This window comes from Podarcis muralis, chromosome 1 (genome assembly GCF_964188315.1).
Source record: "Podarcis muralis chromosome 1, rPodMur119.hap1.1, whole genome shotgun sequence".
NCBI classification, from domain to species: Eukaryota; Metazoa; Chordata; class Lepidosauria; order Squamata; family Lacertidae; genus Podarcis; species Podarcis muralis.
The window spans coordinates 86,948,235-86,969,627 of record NC_135655.1 but is presented as its reverse complement, the minus strand read 5'-3'; the positions used below and the strand labels follow the sequence as shown (position 1 = coordinate 86,969,627).

The 21,393-nt window shown below is 44.7% G+C and overlaps 1 protein-coding gene across 1 annotated transcript in view; it reads right to left on the bottom strand.

Annotated features, from left to right (window-relative positions):
- Positions 1-401: 401 nt before the first annotated feature.
- The window catches only part of IGFBP5 (insulin like growth factor binding protein 5), a 43,160-nt gene continuing 22,168 nt past the window's right edge, over positions 402-21,393 (bottom strand). The window contains exons 2-4 of the mRNA XM_028742474.2: positions 9,766-9,995; positions 9,161-9,280; positions 402-7,738 (exon numbers count right to left, since the gene is read on the bottom strand). Of these exons, the coding sequence (XP_028598307.1) occupies positions 7,607-7,738; positions 9,161-9,280; positions 9,766-9,995 (482 nt within the window). The 3' untranslated portion in view covers positions 402-7,606. The remainder of the gene's footprint in view (positions 7,739-9,160; positions 9,281-9,765; positions 9,996-21,393) is intronic.

Here is a 21,393-nt window from a genome sequence, read left to right as displayed (position 1 = left end):
CATCAGAATTCAGAGTAGGGCTGAATGAACACGGTCTCTGACTGAAGTGGTCCGTGTGTTGCACATCACAAACTTGATTCTCAGTGTCTGGCTCATCATGAAGTAGATTTAGCTCTCACCTAGTCATATATGCAGCTGTGCCCTTCCCCATTCCCTTTGTAAGTGAATGGGCACCATTGTCTCCTCTGCAGAAAAGTAAAGGGCTGCAGTGAGGACGAAACCTGCCTGGAGCACCACATCTCCTTGCAGTCTGCAAGGCTTCTGTTCACACGATGGGCATTCTGCTACTTTCAAGTAAAGTCAAAAGATTCTCAGCTGGCTCCCTTAATAGAAGATGGGCAAATCACACTCATTCAGCACAAGTGCACTACACAGACATTCCCCAAGCCATGCACACAGGCTAACTGAATGCATAACTTTATTAAATAAATGCTTTGTCATAAGAAAAGACAAAGATCAAAGAGTAACATAAATTATAAGTTGAATAAATAGTATACAGCAATCTTCACTTTTTAATAAAATGTGAGATTCTTTTTTTTTAAAGTACAAAATGCTAAACAGAGCAATTACACTCCTCATCCATTGTCAGTTTTTTCACAAACTGCTCCCCCCCGCCCCCCACCGGTAAGAGTATGAATATTTTTTGTTTACTGCAAAAGAAAAAAAAATATCCACAGAGCTACTGTATGTATGTAAAGCTATTAAAAGCTACCGTAAAATGTGTAGTGAATAATTCTGCGTAATGATTAAAAACCAGGTAGGATACTCGGAATCATGTGTGTATTGTTAACTGTGCTACTGAGGGCAATAACTGCATTGTAGAAGAGCTGTCCCAGTGGTGTTGTGGGAGGGGCTGAGAGTGGATGGAGTTGGAAGTTGGGAGTGCTGCAAGCCCCCCTCTCCTCCCTGGGCATTATCTGGGATGCTCATACCAGGAAGGTGGCCTGGGACTGCAGTGACCTGTCAACTGCTGAAGTTATAGATGCTCTGTTGAAAGACAGAAAGAGAGAGAGAGAGAGAGAGAGAGAGAGAGAGAGAGAGAGAGAGATATGAAGTGGAGAAATAGTGCAATATGCTCTTGTACTAGTGGTTTCAAAATAAAACTGTCCTCTGCAACAGTGACAAGGAATATCTCAGCTTGAAAGGAGGTCTTTGCTCCCCTGGATATTGTCGTTCGTAGGCTATGGTGACATCCACACCGTATATTTAAACCATGTCTAAAGCCTGTGGTTTCCTCCCCACCCCCCAAGAGAATTGAGTGCTAGGAATTGCAGCTCTGAGAGCAAGAAACTCTCATTCCCAGGATTGCAGGAAGCCATGTGATTCAAACATAGGATATGCATGTGACCTGCATCAGCTGCAGTGGGACCTTCTAAGACTTTAAAGATCTCTATATGCTCCTGAATCCCACTCACAAAGGTCGAAAGTGAAAGCTGCTTTGGAGATGAAAGGTATCTCACCAATTGCCTCCAAAACGTTCTCCACACTTTCCCTGTGCACAGTCTCTGAGATCAATGTCTCTGAAGGGGACTCCCCCACCGCGTTGTCTTTTAAATCTTTTTTCTCATCACCTCCCACCCTGATTCACTACTCTGGCTGGAAAGCTCTTTCTTAAATGAAGTAAACTGGGCGAGCCTTTTCTCCTTGGTCAACAATGGAGACAGTATCCTCCTCTTGAGGTGGCATAACTTTCATCTCCTACCAATGGCAGCTGGAGTCTTTATGGGGGATCATGGGTAACTGAAGAGGAAAAGCGATTCAGGCACAGAGTCGCCAGCCAAAGGGAAGGAGGGAAATCTGTGCATTCAATGGCAAATATGCCATCTTTAAAGCTTATAACACAATGGAATTGAGCACTCGTCAAAAACATGGCGGGTTGTGTGAGTCACTCACCAGTAGCTTATGGTTGGGGGAGATTATTGAGAATGGCTTGCCAGAAGTTGGCACTGTAACCAATGTAACACAAAAGGCTAATAGAAATGAAGGACTAGTAGGAGGGGTAAAGAACAAAGACTTATTCTAATAGCAGGTGCTATTAGAGTAATGAGATTCAGGACTTTTCTTCTAAAGCTGGCATCAGTTCTAACAGCTTTTGTTTCCCCATAGTCTCTTATGCTATAGTGCCTTGGCATCTACAGGTTGGAAAGAGGTTCCTCTGCCTTTGACAGTTATAGGATCGTGAAGGTTTGTTGTTAGGTATGAATGAATGAATATGATGAATAAAGTAGCCCAAGTTCTCAGTCCTATTTCTAGCCATGTTCTACAGACTTTGGTCTTCCCAAATGTTGTCACCAGTCTGTTTGCAAACACAGTTTCCCCTCTGCTCTTAGGAGGTGATCATGCAAAGGTGATCATACAAACTCTGCAAAGGTCATGCCAGTGGTTACCTCGAGGCCTCTTGAGAGCACATAAAAATGTCAACCCACTTTTAAGGTCCAGGGTGGCAAGTTTAGCACTTTTGATGGGAGCATGGCTCTTGGGGAGCTCTCCCTTTGATGGAAGCGACACTCAGGTTTGGGAAGATTCCCTAGTCTGCTCTGCAGGGCCTGTCAGGAAAAGGGGTTGTGTTATTTTTAAAAACCCTTCCTCCCGGAGAACACTGTGAACTTTTTGTGACAGTATTCACTAGTACAGAGTACTGACACCTTTTTTTGGGGGGGCTGCCCATGGACTTTTATCTATGTATGGGTACTAGCACCTCATTTTTTTAACCAAAAAGAAAAGCACTGGCTTTGTAGGATTGAGACTGGGGCAGCTGCTTCCCTGCCTTTCAGCTGAGATTTTGAGTGCTGCTTTAAGAAATCCATGAAGGTTGATCTTCTAATGGTGAAAGTCTACATCAGCTTTGGGTTCTCCATACTTAAGCAGCAAGGATGAAAGATGTGCTCTCTCCTGGAAAATCAGCTGTGGCCAATGCACTTGGAATGGTTTCTGCTACTGCAGTAGCCAGCAAAGTTTGCAACCAGGTAATGGAACTGTCCTCAAAGGCATCCTTTGAGCTTATGAGAAAATCCTTTTACAATGTGAGCTGGCAGTTAGGTGGGAATATTATGTACTCCAAACCCCCTCACCTGCTTGCGATATCTCTACTCTGTGACTGTGTGTGTGTGTGTCCAAGAGAAGTAGGAGATGAAGTGGGTATCTCCATGCCCTGTTTACGGTGTAAGAAGGGATCTTATTTTCTATATAGGGAAAGGTTTTCAAGTTTCAGGAAATAATAAAAAAATACATATCAAGAAGGAAGGAAGGAAGGAAGGAAGGAAGGAAGGAAGGAAGGAAGGAAGGAAGGAAGGATAAAAGATGGTTTTGGTTGAAACCAGTCCAGGAGTGCCAAGAGACTGACTCTACCAATTGGGGAGAGAAAAGGATTTTAGCAACATTCTTTCATCTTATGCAACTAAGGCTGCAATCCTTTACCCATTTACCTGGGAATAGGTCCCTCTGATCTCAATGAGACTTCTTCCTGAGTAGACATGTTACGGATTGCCCTGTAAAGATATATATTTACACCACACACTTACACTGATTTAGGAATCACTCCCTCCTTTCAGGGAACCTTAGGGACTGTAGAAAAGAACAGTCCTTAGGCTTCTTTGGCAAAAGCCATGACAATTAAATTGGTACAAAATCAGCATAACTTTGTAGTGTAAATTTCCCATAATTTCTTATGTGCCCAGCACATCTCCTGCCCCTTTATATGTTATGTAGATTATATGTGCACTCTGCTCCACTGTCCTTTCCTCCTTGTAAATCTTCTTTTGACAATAGAGATTTGTTTTTAAATCCAAAGGGATTAAGTACACCAGCCTCTTTGCAGCCCATAGTCATTCTACCATGGACCTTTCCCATGTATTCTTTAGACCTAGAGAAAGTGCACCATACGTGCCCTGGAGCAAGCAAAATGGATTCAGTTCTCACTTTTGGAAGATGACAGAATTCCCTCTTGCCTTTGTTCATACTGAACCTCATTTTCCCCAAAGAGATAAGAAGCCAATGCTGAGCTTTGCTGTAGCATAGATATCACCAGGTTTCATAGGACCACTTTGTCCCTCTCTGTAATGGCTAGAATGGAGACGTCTCCTGTATGAATTACCCCTGGAAATGTCAGGACCAGATTAAAGCCTTATATAATCTGTTGCAAGGACAGGGACCATGCAGCCCTCCAGTTGCTGCTGGCCTCCAGTTCCCATTAGCTTCAGCCAGCCTGGCCAACAGTCAGAGATGACTGGAGTTGTAGTCCAGCAACATCTGGATCGCCCCAGGTTCCCCATTTCTGATCTACTGGCTTGGCCATTATGGTAGTTCGTTCTCAAGATACACTTTATTTTTGGTGCTACCTTAGGTCTCCCCCTTTTGGAATACTGGCCATAATCCCAAGTGTGAACACCTAAGGGACCAATGCCCACCACTGGGGCTGTCCACACAATCTTCTATGGGGAAGGACAGATGCGGTCAGGACCTTTCGTTTACCAACCAAGTCCCAATACAAGTGATTTACCAGCCCAAAGAAATGAACCATGTTGAAAGCCTGAGAAGAAATGCTTAAACAATTTCTGTCCTTCTACTTTGTAGAAGACATCAGGGACAGCCCAAATGTTGCACACGGGTGTCTTTCATGGAGATCAGGATTATGGCCATTGCTGGGGGGGGGGGGAGCATCTCAGGTCGCCTATAGCAAGGCAACAAGGGCACTGCCCCTCCTTTCCATCATTACCACAGATTTGCTCCCTTACCCAGTTCACACACTTGTTGACACAGAAGCACAATTATACCACCTTGGTAAGTACAGAATTTCTGAAAGGGACCATGATTCTCCTTCTGTCCTACAAGCTCTCTTGACTGACATAGATGATCTTGTTGCCAGGGAACTGGGAAAGAGCTACCTAACTAGGGGTATATTGTTCAGGTTGCATTGTAAGCAGAGCATCCAAGGACTTATCCAGTTTAGGAAAGAGGCACAGCCAAATAATCCAACCCAAATGCAGGTAGTAAACAACAAGGCATTTCTACCTTTCCACATGCTAAATCAGGGTTGTGGGGAAAATGGGACTTAGGCTCACCCATTGTGATAACAAATGTTCCAGTCAAAGCACAGTTCGGCCTTCTGTTACACAGGAGCTTGTGGTAGGTTTAGCTTTGATTCGGAGGAGAAAGGGTAAAAGTCTCACCACTGCTGCCAAAGCCCAGGGGAGGGGATAACTGGAATATCTAGCAGTCATTTACACTTTCCAGAAAATCTGGATCAAAGATGGAGCTGAAAGGATGGAGTGGGCTTTGTTTGCAATGTTGAATTTTGGGGCAGGAATTCCACCCAGATGATTAGACTTTTTACCTTGGAAGGATGTGTGTGTGTGTGTGTTTCCATCTCCATATTTCCTTGTCTCTGCACAAAAGAATGGGTGTTTGCACACAGAAATGTGGAGAAATCTCCCCATCCTGCTCTCTTCTATAGAAGACAAATCAAATCTCCATAGAGCCAATCTGTGGATTCCCTGATCCAGATTTTCTTGGCCAGTTCTCACATCTCTGGGAAGACCCCAATGGTTTGTTGGCTTTCATCTTTGTTCTGGAGCTGATCTGAACACTGCTGGCAGTGAAGGGGGTGATAGAAGAAAAACCCACCATAGTCACTTTCATGCTGTAGCCATTCTGCCAGGACGATTCCTCATTTCCCTTTCTTCTGTGCTTAGTAGTTCATGTAGCATGTTGTGGGTGTCCACCTGGTTCTCCTACCAACAGCGCTCTTTTCTGACGCTCAGCAGGCAGTGTGGCCTTTCTCATCTGCCTGCAAGCAAAAACCCCGGTCCTCTCTCTGTCTCTCTCCATGCTTCTGATTAGCATGTTGTCCAGAAGTGCTTGCAGCCCACCACACCAGTGTCCTTGACTCCTTTGTGTCCTCCTCCAGGAAATCACCATGGGTTCCATTTCTTTTGCACCCTCAAGTGGATTGCATGTTTCTGAATGGCTACTATTTTGGTGATTTTCCCCTAATGCTAGTGACTTTGGATGGGTAATCCTTTCTCTCTCTCCCTCTTGTCATTTTCTTGCATTCTCATTCACCATCCTGAGTATAGGAAAGATCCTTGTCATGGTAATGTCCATGGAGACATACTGAGGAGCTTAAAAAATGTTAAACAATATATATTTTTTAAAATGGCTTTAGTGGCATGCCCAAGCTTGGACGTGAAAGTTGTCAAATTATTGTATTCTGATTTTTTTATTTGTTTGCATAGCTTATTCTTTCCTGGCGGAGACTGACAGCAGCACAACAGGCAGAAATTAAGCAGGTGCAGCTTTTTTCCAGCACAAGAGATGTACTTATGGGGACAAATTAATATGTACTGAACTTCTGCCCGCCATGCAGCAATTTCAGAGTCTCTTTCAGGGAAAAAAGGTCTCAACCTACTCTCAGCCACTTTGTAGACATTGAAAGATGGCAAAATAGTTTCCTTATCTGTGGACTAGATTTACAAATCTAGTGTGCATGATTTTATGAATCATGTTTTAACTCCTTCGTATTGTCCTTGCTCAGGGCAATGATTGCTCAGCATTGTGTGGATATCCACAGGTCGGTTTACACAATTGACAACAAGAAAAATATGCTTTAAGTGCCTGCAGGATACCTGACATGCTATTGCTTCAGCTTGGGTCATGATCCTGCAAATACACAAACCTGAATGCCTTTGACTTACACAAGAAACTGCATAGAGGTTTGTGGGGCTTCTTACATGATTGGAGGTCAAAGGACTCTTCTTGGAAGAAAGGGGACTTGTTCAACAAAGAGTAAACATGTGCACCACAGCTGTATTTACACAGGAGAGGGATGGACAATGACACCTCAAATAATCAGGTCAAACCTCTTACTTAACTCCCCAGTGAAACAGTCCCAGCAGGACCTGAAGAATTTTGATTTTTAACCAATGGTTTCACTTCACCCTGCTGTAGGTTCTGATGTTCTCTGATCCATTTGATTTTTATTTGAAAATAAAATAAGGGAGAGAGAGCAAATAAAACCTTAGCCCTGGGGGAAGGAGTAGAGAAATGACAACATTGAAAAAAGAACCTTGACAGAATATATATATTATGTGTGTGTGGATTGAAATAGTGAGTGGCCTGCTTGCCCTAGGATTCTGCTGGTTAAACTAAGTACTTCCCAAAATCTTAAGGTTTCAAACCCACTATAGTAAAAAAGGGGGGAGGGGAAGAAAACAAAAACAAAATTCAAGTGCTTCTGAGAGCTTCCTACATTGGTGCTGTCTGGGCGGCTGGATGACAATACTTTCAAGCATGGCGGCCTACAGAGTTATCTTAGAGCCATGTCCCAAGGGAGGTGGTGGCTGCCTTGTCATCTTCATCTTCTGCCTCCTTCCTTCCTTCCTTCTCTATTTATCCATTTATTTGGCTTCAAAGTGTTGCCTTTTCTTCTTTAGTCTCTGCCGTTGCCATTGAGAGAAGTTGATGATAATAACCGTAGATTCCGAGGTCCTCAGTTTCTTAAAATGAGATGAAAGGAATCAGTCTCCTGGGCACGTTGTGAGGTGTGGGTGGGTAATGGGTGGGTGGGTGGGGGAAAGGGCTCTGGCAGGGAGAGGCAAAGAAGGATAATTCACTCAGTGTTGCCACTGTCAAAGTTGTGACACTGGAGGTCTCCAGCTACGTAATCCGTTCCCGGCAGCTTCAGTCCGTACTTATCCACGCACCAACACAGTCCACGTTTTCGGCCCCGAGATGGCTTGCACTGGAGAGAGGGGGATGAAAAGGGTTGAGAGTGAGTGGAGGGTGTCTGGGATGGTCACGCCTCCCCTGAGAGGAAGACATCCCCTGCCCACCTTGGAGGAAGTTAACCTTGGAATTAACCAGCTGGCCTGCTGGTTAAGGCCTTAACTAGACTAGAACCCCAAATAAGCACAGTTTGCTTCTGGGTAAAGGAGTGGGAGAGGTGGAAACCAGCCTAGCCTGCTCCTTTAACTGCAGCTTAATCTGAAGAAATAAACTTTTTCCAGTATGGAGATGATGAGCATCATCACTTGCAAATTTTGGTGGATCAAGATGTAGGTTAAGGCAATTAAATGTGGGCAATTGTCCTGGGTCTGCTGTAGGGTTGCTTGGGTTCCTAACATAAAAGAATTAAATGATATAGACTTCCAACAGATTTATAGTCCTCAAAAAACCGAGGTATGGAACCAAATATCATGATATGTGTTAATACACTTTAGTATGTATATACTTTATTATATTTATGATCTATGGCATTGAAGAACCTTGATCTATTTTGACATATTATTTGATATTACCAGCTGAAGAACGCGTTTACTCCGAAACAGGGCCCTGTCCTGGTCACCACTACTGAGTCGTACATCTGATCCACACTCCGGATACTCCTTTTTGGCCCTATTTGATTCTTTATTCTTTATTCTGATTCTATATAATATGGACTCTTTTTGACTGCCATTGAGACTTGTATAAAACAATTGTTGTGTACTGGTATTTTATGTACCTTTATACTATATCACTGCATGTTTGAAACTACATTATTTTTGCACTTAAACGTTGTATCTAAATTTACTATTACCTTAAAACTATTGTACTTACACGTTGTGTTCAAATTTACTATTAGCTTCATACTGTTATTCTTAGCAGAATATACACGTTTTTCTTCTCAACTCTCGAGTAGGAATTATTCCTTATATTGAAACTTGTGGCCAGAGCTCTTGGTATATCCTTTTCAGTGGGTTCCTAACTACACATGATGCTAATGGTGTCACTTGCAATCATATTTTTTTTTATTCATTTAATCACCTCCTGCGCCACATAATGCTTGGCTCGTACAGAGCATAAATCCATAGGCCACAACCTTGGTTCAGACCAGTGTTCTTCAACTTTGGATCCTCAGACGTTGTTGGACTACAACTCCCATCATTCAAAGCTCACAACAACACCTCCTGCCACCCCTAATGGGTAAGTCAGCTTTGAATGATGGGAGTTGTTGCCCAACAACACCTTGAGGGCCCAAGGTTGAGGAACACCAGTTTAGATTTTGTGGTGAAATAACTGTTAGGAGACTGGGTCAATTGACTCGAAGCTGTTTGATGGGGAAGAGCCCCTGCTGTCTGTACCCTTGGACCACAAAGCAGAGCTTGACTCCAAGCAGAGCTTCTACCTGTTTCCTCTTGTAGAAGCCTTTCCTGTCACAGTTGGGAAGGTGGACGGCACGGGGGATCATGCGCTGGCTTGATTTGAGCTCCTGCAGCGATGCCTCCATCTGTCTACGGCAAGGGCCCTGAAAGAAGAGGAGAGAAAGCAATCAGGTGCTGAGGAGGATGAAGCACTGAACTCCCAAGATAAGGTCAGATTAAGCAGAATTCATTAAGATCAGTGAGGATGTGCAGATTGAGCCAAGAGGCAAGCACATGGGCAGTGGTAATAGTGGTGAGGCAATGGGCACACACACAGAGCATCTTAGCCTGGCAAAACCTGGAACTGGCACTGCTTGGAGGAAACCAGCTTCACTATGTGGTGGGCGGCTGAGCACATGAAGGTGGGTGGAGGGAAGAGTCACTATGCAGAGTGGGCTTTAAACTAGCAGCTAGAATTGTGCCCGCCAGCTCCATGTTTTCCACTTATCAATATCCCTCTCTAACCATCCTCTACCGGCATGGCAGTTATGGTGGGAACATAGATGGTAGGAAGAGGGGAGGAGACAAGACATGGAGCAAGAGAATGAAGGGCAAGGGCACATGTGGTACAGGGAAGGACCACACTTACCAGTTCAAACTCTGGCCTCAGCTCAGGGGCAGCAACGCGAGGGTGTGCCGTGTTTTCTGCCCCACCAACGAACTTGGATGAAGTCAGCTTCTTCCTGCGATCCTTCCTCAGGGCCTCTACCTTGGACTCAGGGAGGCGCACGTGTCCCTTGTTCCTGTGCGGTTTGGAAGGGTAGGTCTCCTCTGCCATTTCTGAGGTGGTTGGGTCCTCATGCTCTCGGGATTCTCTTTCTGAATGGGAGAAAGCAAGAAAAAGAGTTGCTTCTTGGACTTTCATCCATTTCCTTGAGCCACAGCATCCTTCTTTGCTCGTTGCTTTCGTAACAGCAGTCTCAAGATCCATAAAATGCACCATCTGTATTTGTGGAACGCATGAAGCCCACATTCTGAGAAACCTCACATATTGTCAGGGACTGAACAGAGGGGGAATGGTGGGAAGCGCCTCCTCAGCCTGGCCCTTCTAGAGAAGAGGAGGACAGTATAGATTTACAACGGTGGCTTTTGGGAGGTCAGAGGCAGATGAGGTGAAAAGCTGGTAAATAATGGGAGAGGAGCAGGAAGAGGAAGAAGCATCAGGGGAGAGACAGTTGACAGACTCAGTGTCTTTAGAAAACATTCCAGATCCCTCTTCTCCCAGAACCCGGCGGGCATTGAAAGGAGAAGAGTTTTCATGGGCTAGCTGGTAGAATCCACTTTGGCAGGTGCATGAAATGTTATCTTTAGTTGGAGCATGTGGGTGAAAAGTGGAGAAATATGTGAAGAGTGGGATCATATGGCAATGAGATGCAAAAAGGGAGGAAAAATGGGGGGGGGGAATAAGGATGATATGTTTCTGGATAATATGTTTTGTTTTAATTTTGAATAAAAAAGTTATTTTTAAAAAAGGAAACTGTTTAAATGATATTATAACAGCCCAACCTGCTATAATCCAAGGTTGCTGAACACAGTGTTGCTTTTCTAGGGTGACTAAACTACAGCGCATGTACCGCAATCCTTTGCCAGAATAGGAATCAGACAGCAGAAGACAGGATAATTTGGGTTCCCAGGGTTATTTTTTTGGAGGTGGAGTGTGCTAAATTTGATAAATTCCCAACTCTTGCTACTGCCACAGTTATTAGTGGAAAGGTTATATTAAGTGCCAAACTGAATGCATCCAAACGAAGAACTCTCCAGCTGTTGCATGGCAGGAATATAGCCTACTGTACCAAGAGAAGAGCCACACCCATTATTCCACCCACTTGCCTCTGGCCCTGCCCAACCCCTCAGATGGTTGCCAGTGCAGGAAGGTGGCCCTCAGGTTGAAAAAGTTCCCTACTCATGATGGCTCACATTCAGGCTTGTTCACAAGAAGAGTTTCCCTGGCATGCCCTGGGAGAAGCAAGTGTCATTTGCTTTTCAGTGGGCAGCAACAATGCTCTGCTTCTGGATCTTAATGTGGAAGAGTGAGGCCCTCATTAAAGAAAAGCATGTGGTGCTCCATACAAGGTCAAAAGAGACATTACAAGGTATAGTCCCCTGAGTGAAGAGATGGAGCAGATTTGTTGCCTGACAAGGACTCTCCAAGGGGTGGGTTGGAATCCTCTCAGTAACAGCGGATCTTCTCAGCTCTCAGCCGTAAACACTCTGGCAGACTGTGTGAGGGGCCAAAACATACCCAGGGGCAGCAAGTGTCCTGTTGTTCACTTGCAGCAGACTATACTGAAATCTGTCACTAAGCCTCAGGCAAGCTGATGGCTTGACATTTGTAGTCTCCTCCTCACATGCAGACATACATTAAGCAGCTGAGTGGGAAATCTCCCCCTCTCCTTTCCAATCAAGCAGTTTGCTAGCATTTCAAATATATCTGAATTCTACCAGAATTTTGAAATATATGTACAGGGGTCAAGTGCAAATTCCCACTTTTGTGTGTGTGGGGGGGGGGTGGGGGTGGGGGTGGGGGATGAGACATCCCCTTAAGTTTTTATTTAGGTAAAAAAAATCTTTGTACACCTTCAAACTTCAGTGTTCAAACATGCTAATATTTTCTTGTCTTGGTGCCCCCATTTTGGCTGCAATCTTATTTGCACACCCCACTCAAGTGTACTATTAAATGAGCAATGGTCAAGAGTCATCAGTGCTATCAAGAAACATTGAAGGTGATGGTGGCAAATCTGATGTCTCACAAAGTTTACAAGCAGGCAAAATGCTGGTAAAGGTTAAGGTAAAGGGACCCCTGACCATTAGGTCCAGTCGTGACCGACTCTGGGGTTGCGGCGCTCATCTTGCTTTATTGGCCGAGGGAGTCGGTGTACAGCTTCCAGGTCATGTGGCCAGCATGACTAAGCTGCTTCTGGCAAACCAGAGCAGCACACGGAAATGCCGTTTAGCTTCCCGCCAGAGCAGTACCTATTTATCTACTTGCACTTTGAAGTGCTTTCGAACTGCTAGGTGGGCAGGAACTGGGACCGAGCAACGGGAGCTCACCCCGTCGCGGGGATTCGAACCGCTGACCTTCTGAATGGCAAGTCCTAGGCTCTGTGGTTTAACCCACAGCACCACCCGCGTCCCTATTAATGCTGGTATCCATCCCCTATTAATCCTTAGTGTCTGATCACAAAAGGTAATGAATGTTACCTTTCAGGGTATCTTGGGCCTGGGTAGCAGCCACTCATTTATCCTCCATTTATTTATTTAATCCTTGCAGACATCAATTTATGCATGTGGCCTTTCCCACCTTCTTGTGGCAGTGCATTCCCCAGAGAAAATCCACCCTGCCTCCTAAACTCTGTGTGTGTTCAAACTCTCTGATCCTAGCCAATATGATCTTATTAACAGATGGTCGCTTTTAGAGCTCCAGCACAGTTATATATAGGAACGACTTGGTGACAGCCTATACTTAGCTCACTTGTGACCTTTAATACAGCCCTTAGAGCAAAAGAAGGCTATTTTTAGCTCCAAATTTCAATAAAGTCCTAACCCCACAGAGACTATGGAATCCTGCACTGCCCATTTCTACCAGGCCACCCAGGGCAGCTGAGAGATTAGGGTGGTCACAGGAAAACGATTAAAAGGAAGCACAGAGTGGAAGAAAGGAAGGGCAGAAGCTTGGCTTTGTCTGCTCCCAGGATGCACCCAGTCTCCTTAAAGCTTTCAACAACCTCAAATCACCCTGGAATCTGAGCTGTCACAGATGACCCACTTGGTGCTAAGCTTGTGTTGGCAAGCTTGCTGGAGAAGGTAGTCCACTATTGCACCTCTTCCAAGAAGACCCTCTCTCCAGTCTCCATCTATGGGCACTTAATCTAGAACAGATCTCTCTCACCATATTTAAGAGGCCAATCCTAAAAATCCTTATCCAGATGTAGAAGTGAAGTGTCATTGGTTAAAGACAGGGCTTCCTGGAAAGTACTCCACACTTTACCATGCAGTCCTAAACATAAGGACTAGGGAATAAGTCCTTGGAGGGGTAACAAGTTGCTATCCTGAGAACACAAATGCACCCTGATAGAGCAGAGGAGGCAGTTGCATGCAAACATCATCACCTGCCCTTTTCCCCACTGCTGTACTGTGAACCCCAAGTCCTGCTTGTGAGATGAGAGGTGACAGGGGTGAGGGTGGAGCAGGCAGCTCTCCCATCTCCTGTTGCATATGGGGACATGGAGGTTCGGCCATGTTCTCCAGCTTGCAATTTGACAGCTTGCAGCTCAGTTGAACCCAATGGGAATGAGCTTTTGAACAATTACCTAGAATTAGGCTATTAATCTTTTTGTTGCTTCACACCAATCACACCAATTTTTGTTCCTAGCACACCAAATAGAGGTTCTGACTCTGCTGCAAATTTAAGATGTTCCTTTTGGTTGGTAGTGCTGTGTAGAGATGGGCAACCTGTTGGGTGCTGTTGGACTCCCAAGCTCCTATCAGCCTCAGCCAGCAGGGCCGGCAGTCAGAGTTGATGGGAGTGGTGGTCCAACCACACCTGGAGAGCCACACCTCTTGCTTCTTCACTCACCTATTCAATACAATCCATACCATCTCCTGTATGGACCCTATGCATGCTGCTTCAGTAGGCAACATTGCTTTGGTTACATAGGGATGAAGCTCAGGCCAAGACATGTAACATTAGAGGCTTAATACTCAGTGAGGTTGTTTCATCCACTGCTGCATTTTAAGCCACATTTCTACATTGCTGCAGAGAGAGGGATGGGGATGTCTTTGCTCAATGGTCATTAACTGTTTTTTTTTAAACCCACACCTGCAACTCCCTCTCCAACACCTATTCATGAAGCTGTCATCTGCACACGTGCAATGGCTGCCAAAAATGTGCACACCTCGGCTTAAGAGCAAAGTAAATATTGTGTTCATTTTCAAACCGGATGGAAGCTGGTTTGAAGAAAAACAAATCAAAAAGGATAGATATGGATTGTGGCTAAGGTCATGTGCACATGACTTCAAACACCAGCGGTGGGAGCGAGCTGGAGCCAGAGTAAGTGGGTGGGAATGCTGTTGAAGCATCATGATCCAAAGATCTGTCATCAGGTCTGCAGAAACACTACTCAGGGCAACAGGTGTGCATCTTGCTTTGGTGAAATAGGTACCTTTGCCTGGCTTCCTCCCCTCTTCGTCCTATGAAGGATACATATCAAAATCCTCTACCCCTTAACCCAGGGATGGGAGATGTTGCTGGACTACAACTCCAGCCCTGACTATGGGCCATGCTGACTGGGGCTGATGGGAGTTGAAGGCTAGCAGCTTCTGAAGGGATCAGGGGTTTCCTTCGAACCTGTCTTAACTTCACCAATCACTTCAATATCAGCACTAGGCCCGAGATTCTTGTCAGTTCCTGTCTCCAGAGGACAAAGGACCAATCAAAAGTACTGGTTCAGTGTATTATTTTGCTTTTCTGCTTAACGTATGGACATGTGTTTTTAAAAAGCCTCAGGTCACATCTGAGGGGGAAAATATCTAAGGCTCCTTGTTGCATGTCTGTACAGTGGTACCTCAGGTTAAGAACTTAATTTGTTCTGGAGGTCCATTCTTAACCTGAAACTGTTCTTAACCTGAGGTACCACTTTAGCTAATGGGGCCTCCTTCTGCCGCCACCGCGTGATTTCTGTTCTCATCGTGAAGCAAAGTTCTTAACCCAAGGTACTATTTCTGGGTTAGCGGAGTCTGTAACCTGAAGTGTCTGTAACCTGAAGCGTCTGTAACCCAAGGTACTACTGTAGAGGAAGGGTGGCTAATCTGTGGCTCTCCAGATATTGTCGAACTATGATTCTCGTCAGCCCCAGCCAGCATGGCTGATGGTCAGGAATGGTGGGCAACTTTTGGAGGCCCAAAAGTTAGGCTTTTTATTTTGCCATGGGTGTGGCATAGGAATAGTGAACCACAGCTATAGGCACCACCTCCTTTATGCAGAGCTGTGGTGTGTCTATGGTCACATTCCTTCACCAAGTAAGTCCTTTTCTAGTGCCTAGAAGCAATCTCTCCACCTTGGCTGCAATATTATCCATTGCCCCGAAGAGGGCACCAGCAGCGCACGTATCAGCCCGGGAAATAGAATCTGGGCACACAGTTAAGTTATAAATTACAGAAAGTATAAACATTTCTTTAAACCTGGAATTTGTCAGCAAGCCAGGGCAGGAAAGTGCTGGCCAGGTTCTAATTCCTTTTGGTAATCAGAGGGGAGATATGAGCAGCCACAGGGGCGGTCAGTGGGTGGGGAGAAGATCAGAAAGGGGGTGCTAGTGTGGTGGGGAGAAGGTTACTAATGCCCTGAACTATATAGCACACTATCTTTCATTCACCCCTCGTGTGTCTTAGATCTTCCTTCACTTTCCCCATGCTCAGGTGGCAAGTCATAGAGTCCAGCATGCAGCCAGGTGACCATAAACATAAGAACACAAGACTGGCCCTGCTGGTGCAGATCAAAGATCCACCTACTCCAGCATTTCATTGCAACAATGGCTAGGCAGATGCTTCTTTCCTCACATCCAAAAACTTGATCACTGGCTGTGCAAGGAGGAAATTATTTAGCCCAGTGGTTGCCTTGTGAGTGTAGCTACAGTACAACCAGGTGTAGCCAATATGGTGCCTGAGATGTAGTTAGACTGCAGCTCCCTCCAACCCTGGTTACTCGCCATGTTGGATGGGGCTGGTGGAAGTGGAGCCCACCAATATCTAGGCAGCACCATTTTAGCTAGCTCTGCAGGAGAAGTCATACCCACAGCAGCTACCAAGAAAGCCACCACTGGGAAAACCCACAGTGGCTTTGGGCTGGTCTTAAAATTCAGAATGAAATGGTAGAAAGCTGAGGCAGAAGAATGCAGTGTATACTGCTCATTGCAGGCGGCAAATATATCACCTGCCATGTAAAAACTCCCCACAAGTAGAAAATTATTACATCAAGGACAGCAGTTCTAACTTGCTGTGGTGCTGAGTGCTGATGACTCAGACGTGATCCTTCAGCTGAATTCCATTCCATTCTACCATTCCGATGCCCCTTCATGTCATTCTGCTGCATGGGTAGACCCAGTCCTTTATCTAGACCCTGCAATATTACAATTGCCTCATCCAGGCTGGATATGGAAGAGATGCAAACTCATGGTTTTTCACATAGTAAATGCAATTAGCATACAACAACCTGTTCATTTTAAATCTCCCCATGCAGTGGTGCTAGGGGTGGCCAGATGCAAAAAGAAGGCAGAGCTCCTGCACCTTTACTAGTTGTGCAGAAAAGAGAATTGCAGGAAATTCTATTAAAGATGCAGGAGTTCTGTTCTCTTCTGCATTTCAGCACCCTAAAGACAGGGAAAGGTTGTAGATACTTTTTTAGAAAATGCATTTCAGAAAGAGAAATATGGGGAAGCATAGAGATTTGCAAGAATAGAGGTTTCCAACCTGATCAAGCTGGTTTTTTTCAGTTGTAAGAAAAGCCCTGCTAGATCAGACCAAAGGCCTATCTGTCTCCAGCACCTCGTTTTCACAGTAGCCAACTAGACACACATGGGATGCCCACAAGGAAGATGTGAGCACAATGGCAATCTCCCACTTGCATCCCCCAGCAACTGGTATTTAAAGGCAATATCCTGAAGGTAGCACATAGTCACCTTATGCCGAAGCATTAGATTTGGATGCAATGGCAACTTGAGTTGCTATTGCTAGGAGTATATGTGTGTGCATCTGCACATGCATTGGTGATGCCAAAATTCAGTTTCAACCTTTATTTGGATCCCTGCCTCACGCAGCTTGCCAGTGGAGGGGGAAAAGAGAGATCGCAAGCAAAGGACATCCTGCAGTTTTCCATGGATCTCTGTGCATACGCTGAGCAGGCGTCAGCTTTTCAAAGCAAGAAGAAACCTCAGCCAGGTGGCAGGCTTAACTGCAAACTGGTTCGACTGGTTGAAATTTAGCCGGCTTAGCAACCCTTGGTGGTCTCTGTCTGTAGGAAAATCTACGAGACATCTATCATTTATAGTGGAAATGGGGTGGTGGTGGGGGGGGAAAGGGTAGCGGTGATGGTGGTGAGGAGAAACTCAGATATTAAAGGTTGCCTGGAGTTGAAGGAATGGAGAGCTGGAATTCTGAAGGGCAGAGGTCTCTTCTCCTTTCCTCTCCCTGCACAGAAGCTTGGTAGGATTATGCAGGGATCATATGTCCCTCGGCTAGAATGCAGAGGAGCGGGTTGCATCCGGTGGAGCACACACACTCGGCCTGGGCTGTGTCACCAATACCGCATTGCGCTGATACCTGATTCCCCGGCTGGTTCTCGAGGCTCACTCAAACTGCCTGAACCTGAGCTGCCCCTCCAGCTGGGCTTTTGCTCACTTGATGCAATCAGGATCCACCACCTACGTCAACCACACATTAGTGTTTTCTAAACAATCTATGAGGTCCCCCTCTCCTTTGGTACTTTGCTGTTAATCTCCATGTACCACCAACCTCTTGCCTTTCCAGCCTGGATGGAAGAAGAGTCCCTAGGAAATCTGCAATGGCTTTGAGGGGTGCATAAAAAGGCAACATGGATTTTATTATTCAGCGCTGCAGGCAAAAGAAGAGGGGATGCCTCTGAGGTGGGACAGAAATGGTGCCTCTCCCCGCCTGGTCAAGGCTCATACGTGACTCAAGTCTGATCAAGTTCTTTGGCATCGGGGGCAAAAAACGCTCCCTGGGTGTGGACAAGATGCTAAAACTATTGAATTTGGTATATATATTGCAGTTGACTGCAGGAATAAATAGTTTGGTAAGACCACTTAAGGTTTATTATCCCTGGCAAACAAAGCCATTCTGAGAAGTTAATATGTGGCTTTCATGGAGTCACGAGGTTAACAAAAAGGAAAGTAATACTAATGCAACAAGAAGAAGGAAGAGGTAAAGTCTGAGGAGACACACTCAACATGACAATGAGTGGTTACTCAAGAAGAAATAAACAAGGCGACAAATAGGTTGCATTTCTGTCTATCACCCACCCACTAATTCAAGTTGCTTTACACCAGGGATGTCCAACAGGTTGATCGCGATCTACTGGTAGCTCCCTGGGAGGTTTTGGTAGATCGTGGTCGATCGCTGGGTAAAATAGAATCTGTCCCCCTCGCACCACCTTCCATTGTTGCACGCTCTGTAGAACAGGACAGAAGGCGGAGTTTACTCATCAAGGCTATTTGTTTCCCCAGTGATCTGTTGGTGAGTGGCTGTTCCTCTTTCTTCCCCGAAACCCTTAAAAACAGGGCTTTCCTCCTCCCTAAAAAAGCTCAACAACTTTGACCTGAACCCAAAAAAACAGGGGTAGATCACTGCCAGTTTTTAATTCTGTAAGTAGATTGCAGTCTCTTGGGAGTTGGCCACCCCTGCTTTACACCAAGCCAAGCCAAGCCAAGCCAAGCCAAGCCAAACCAAACTACAGTCCATCAGCAGAATGACTTGGGAGAAGCAAGGCAGCCATGATCACCTTTCTCAGAGGGCATACATTTGTGCTAAGCTGTGATGCATGAACCAGGCCATTATCAATCAAAGAGGGCTCCCCATAAGACAATTAAGTCCAGAGACTAAGTTTACATAATTGTGCCGCAATGTAGACTATTTATCAACTAGATAGTCAGGATATTCCTCATGAGTTTCTGATCTGTGGGTTATTACTCCACGTCCTATGCAGATACATAAGAAAACTTTATGCCTAAATGGGTCATCAGAATCACCTGCTCATAGATATCCCTTGAGCTCAGATTGCCTCCCTGGAGAGTTGTGATTAATGGGATAATTTCTGAGCAAACTTCTTAAATGTCCTGCTAGGGATGATATTTCTCCATACTCACAAAGACTATTACAGTTACCCACAGGGCCATGCAGAATAACATGCTGAAATTGACAATATTAAGGTGAAAGCAATCTTTCTTCCTAGGATGAGATGGAGCTAGAAGCTCTACCCAGCTCAAACAAGAACTGTGACTATGTGATGTAAGGACCTTCACCTTGTTACCAAATATGCCAAGTTAATTCATTTAAATTACATGCAATATTTTGCCTGAGAAGGTGCGTCATCGTTTTTGTTTTTTAATATATATTTAAAAAACCCACCTTTACTTTCATCCTTGAATTAACTGGGAAGCAGTATAAGTGGTTGAAATTTGCAGTCCCTTTGGACTCCAAGAAAGGGAGCCTTTACAGCTGGATAATAATACCTTCAAACAAAAGGCCTTATTCTAGACAGTCTGAAAAGTGAGACAAAGCCCTTAAGGCAGTAAGGGGTGAAGCAAGGATTCCGGTTGCCATTGAGTTGGAGGCAAGAAGAGAAAGCCTATGTAGAGACAGCGGGAGGCTGAATATGGATCAGTTAGAACATGAAGAACCATCACATCTTAGGATCATGCTTGGGACCCACACCCTGATGATGTCAGCTGGTGATGTCAACGCCTCTGAATTTCCAAAAGAGCATCAGTGTCAGTTTCCAGCTTGCCAAGCCAAGGCTGAATTCACTGCCAAGCCATAGCTCACGAGGCCAAAGAATGAGTTATGGTCAAGTCCCAGGGACTTTTTGGCTTCTAAGTGAGGGCAGCAGCTCATACCCAAAGGGTTGGAAAATGCTTTGGGTGCTAGTCATATTTTCACATGTTGGTTTTCAACACTTGTTAAGAGCTTGTGAAGCAGGGATTGGTGGAACTGGGTATGAACTTGGTGTGTAAAATGGTGTCCTGAACATGTATACTGACTTTCATTCTGGTTATCTCAGTCTCGAAAGCAGCGATCACATTACAGTGTATTTTCTATTTACCTTCACGGTTTTGAAAAACAGGTTTGGAAGTTGAGCTGGTACCAGAGCCTGAAACAAAAAAGTGTGTCCTCAACACTTATACTAAATTTCGTTCTGATATCTCTGTGTTCAAGAAGGTTGAACAAGCTGTTGCACTGAACAAACTGTTGAATGGACCAGTGGCTAAACCAAAGGTCTTGTTTCCATTACTTAGGCCAATGAACAACACTTGCAGAGGCAGGTAACACTGAACTGGGAGGAATCACACAACATACTGCAAGGAAACACAAACAAGCAATGCACTAGGAACAATATCATTTTAAAAACACACACCATGAAATTCAATGAGAAGAGAACAATCCTCTTGTTTGTGGCAGTTTTGACAGAGCTGCGGGAAAGGTCAAAGCAATTCTTGGTCATGCATGATAAAAAAACTAACCATAAAATGATATAAAAGGGGGATCAAAAATTTCCATCTGCAAGCTTGAACTTGTAAGGCTGCTAGGATAAATTATTGGAGCCCAACTGTAATAGTTAGAACAACTAGGATGTTTAGTTCATGTTGCACCTAGTAGAAAAAATGCTGCGTTTTAAATGAAATTATGTCAAAGGAGCCTGGAACAACATTCACACTTAATTTTCTACTGTGCAACTCACTATAACCCCTTAGCAGGGGGAAAGACTGCTGTTGTAGGCTTCAATTTTCTACCCCTTCCCCACCCCCAGCCTAAGGGGCGCTTTAATTCCCACTATCAATGAACCTATTGTTTATAATATAAAAGACATTGATTCACTTAGAGGAGGTTAAGAGGAAAACCAATGAATATTCTTAATGAGCTTGAAATATTGGCAGGTTGTAGGCACAAAGTGAGATTACTCACAGGTGCTCAGAGGAGTTTTAGAAATAGAAGTGAGAGGTGAAGTCAGAAAAAATAGAGAATATGGGGGGGACGGGACGGGACCTTCCACCAGACTATTTCATTTGTCAGCCCAACAGTCAAAGTGTTACAAGATGTGCAATTGGGATGTCTTTGATTCTGCTCGAAGGAACACTTTTAGCATAGCTATTGGTAGGCAATTGGTCTTTTGCAGAGAAGCACTACTTGCAGTGCCATCCTATGCATGTTTTCCCATAAGTAAGTCACACTGTGTCCAAGGAGGCTTGCTTCCTAGTAAATGGGTTTTGAATTTCAGCCTTAACTTGCTCCTGGGTATCTCTCAGGATCTGGGCCCCACCCAGCAGGAGCAACATGTACCAATCTAATGTACTGTTCGATTGTTTTCATCTTTAATTTTAAGAATCCTTTACTGTTGTAATATTGAAATAAAGAAAGATAGTCATTCATCAATGGACTCCAGTCATTAGATAAAAACGTCCATCATTAATTGGTAGGTTCTGCAAAGCCA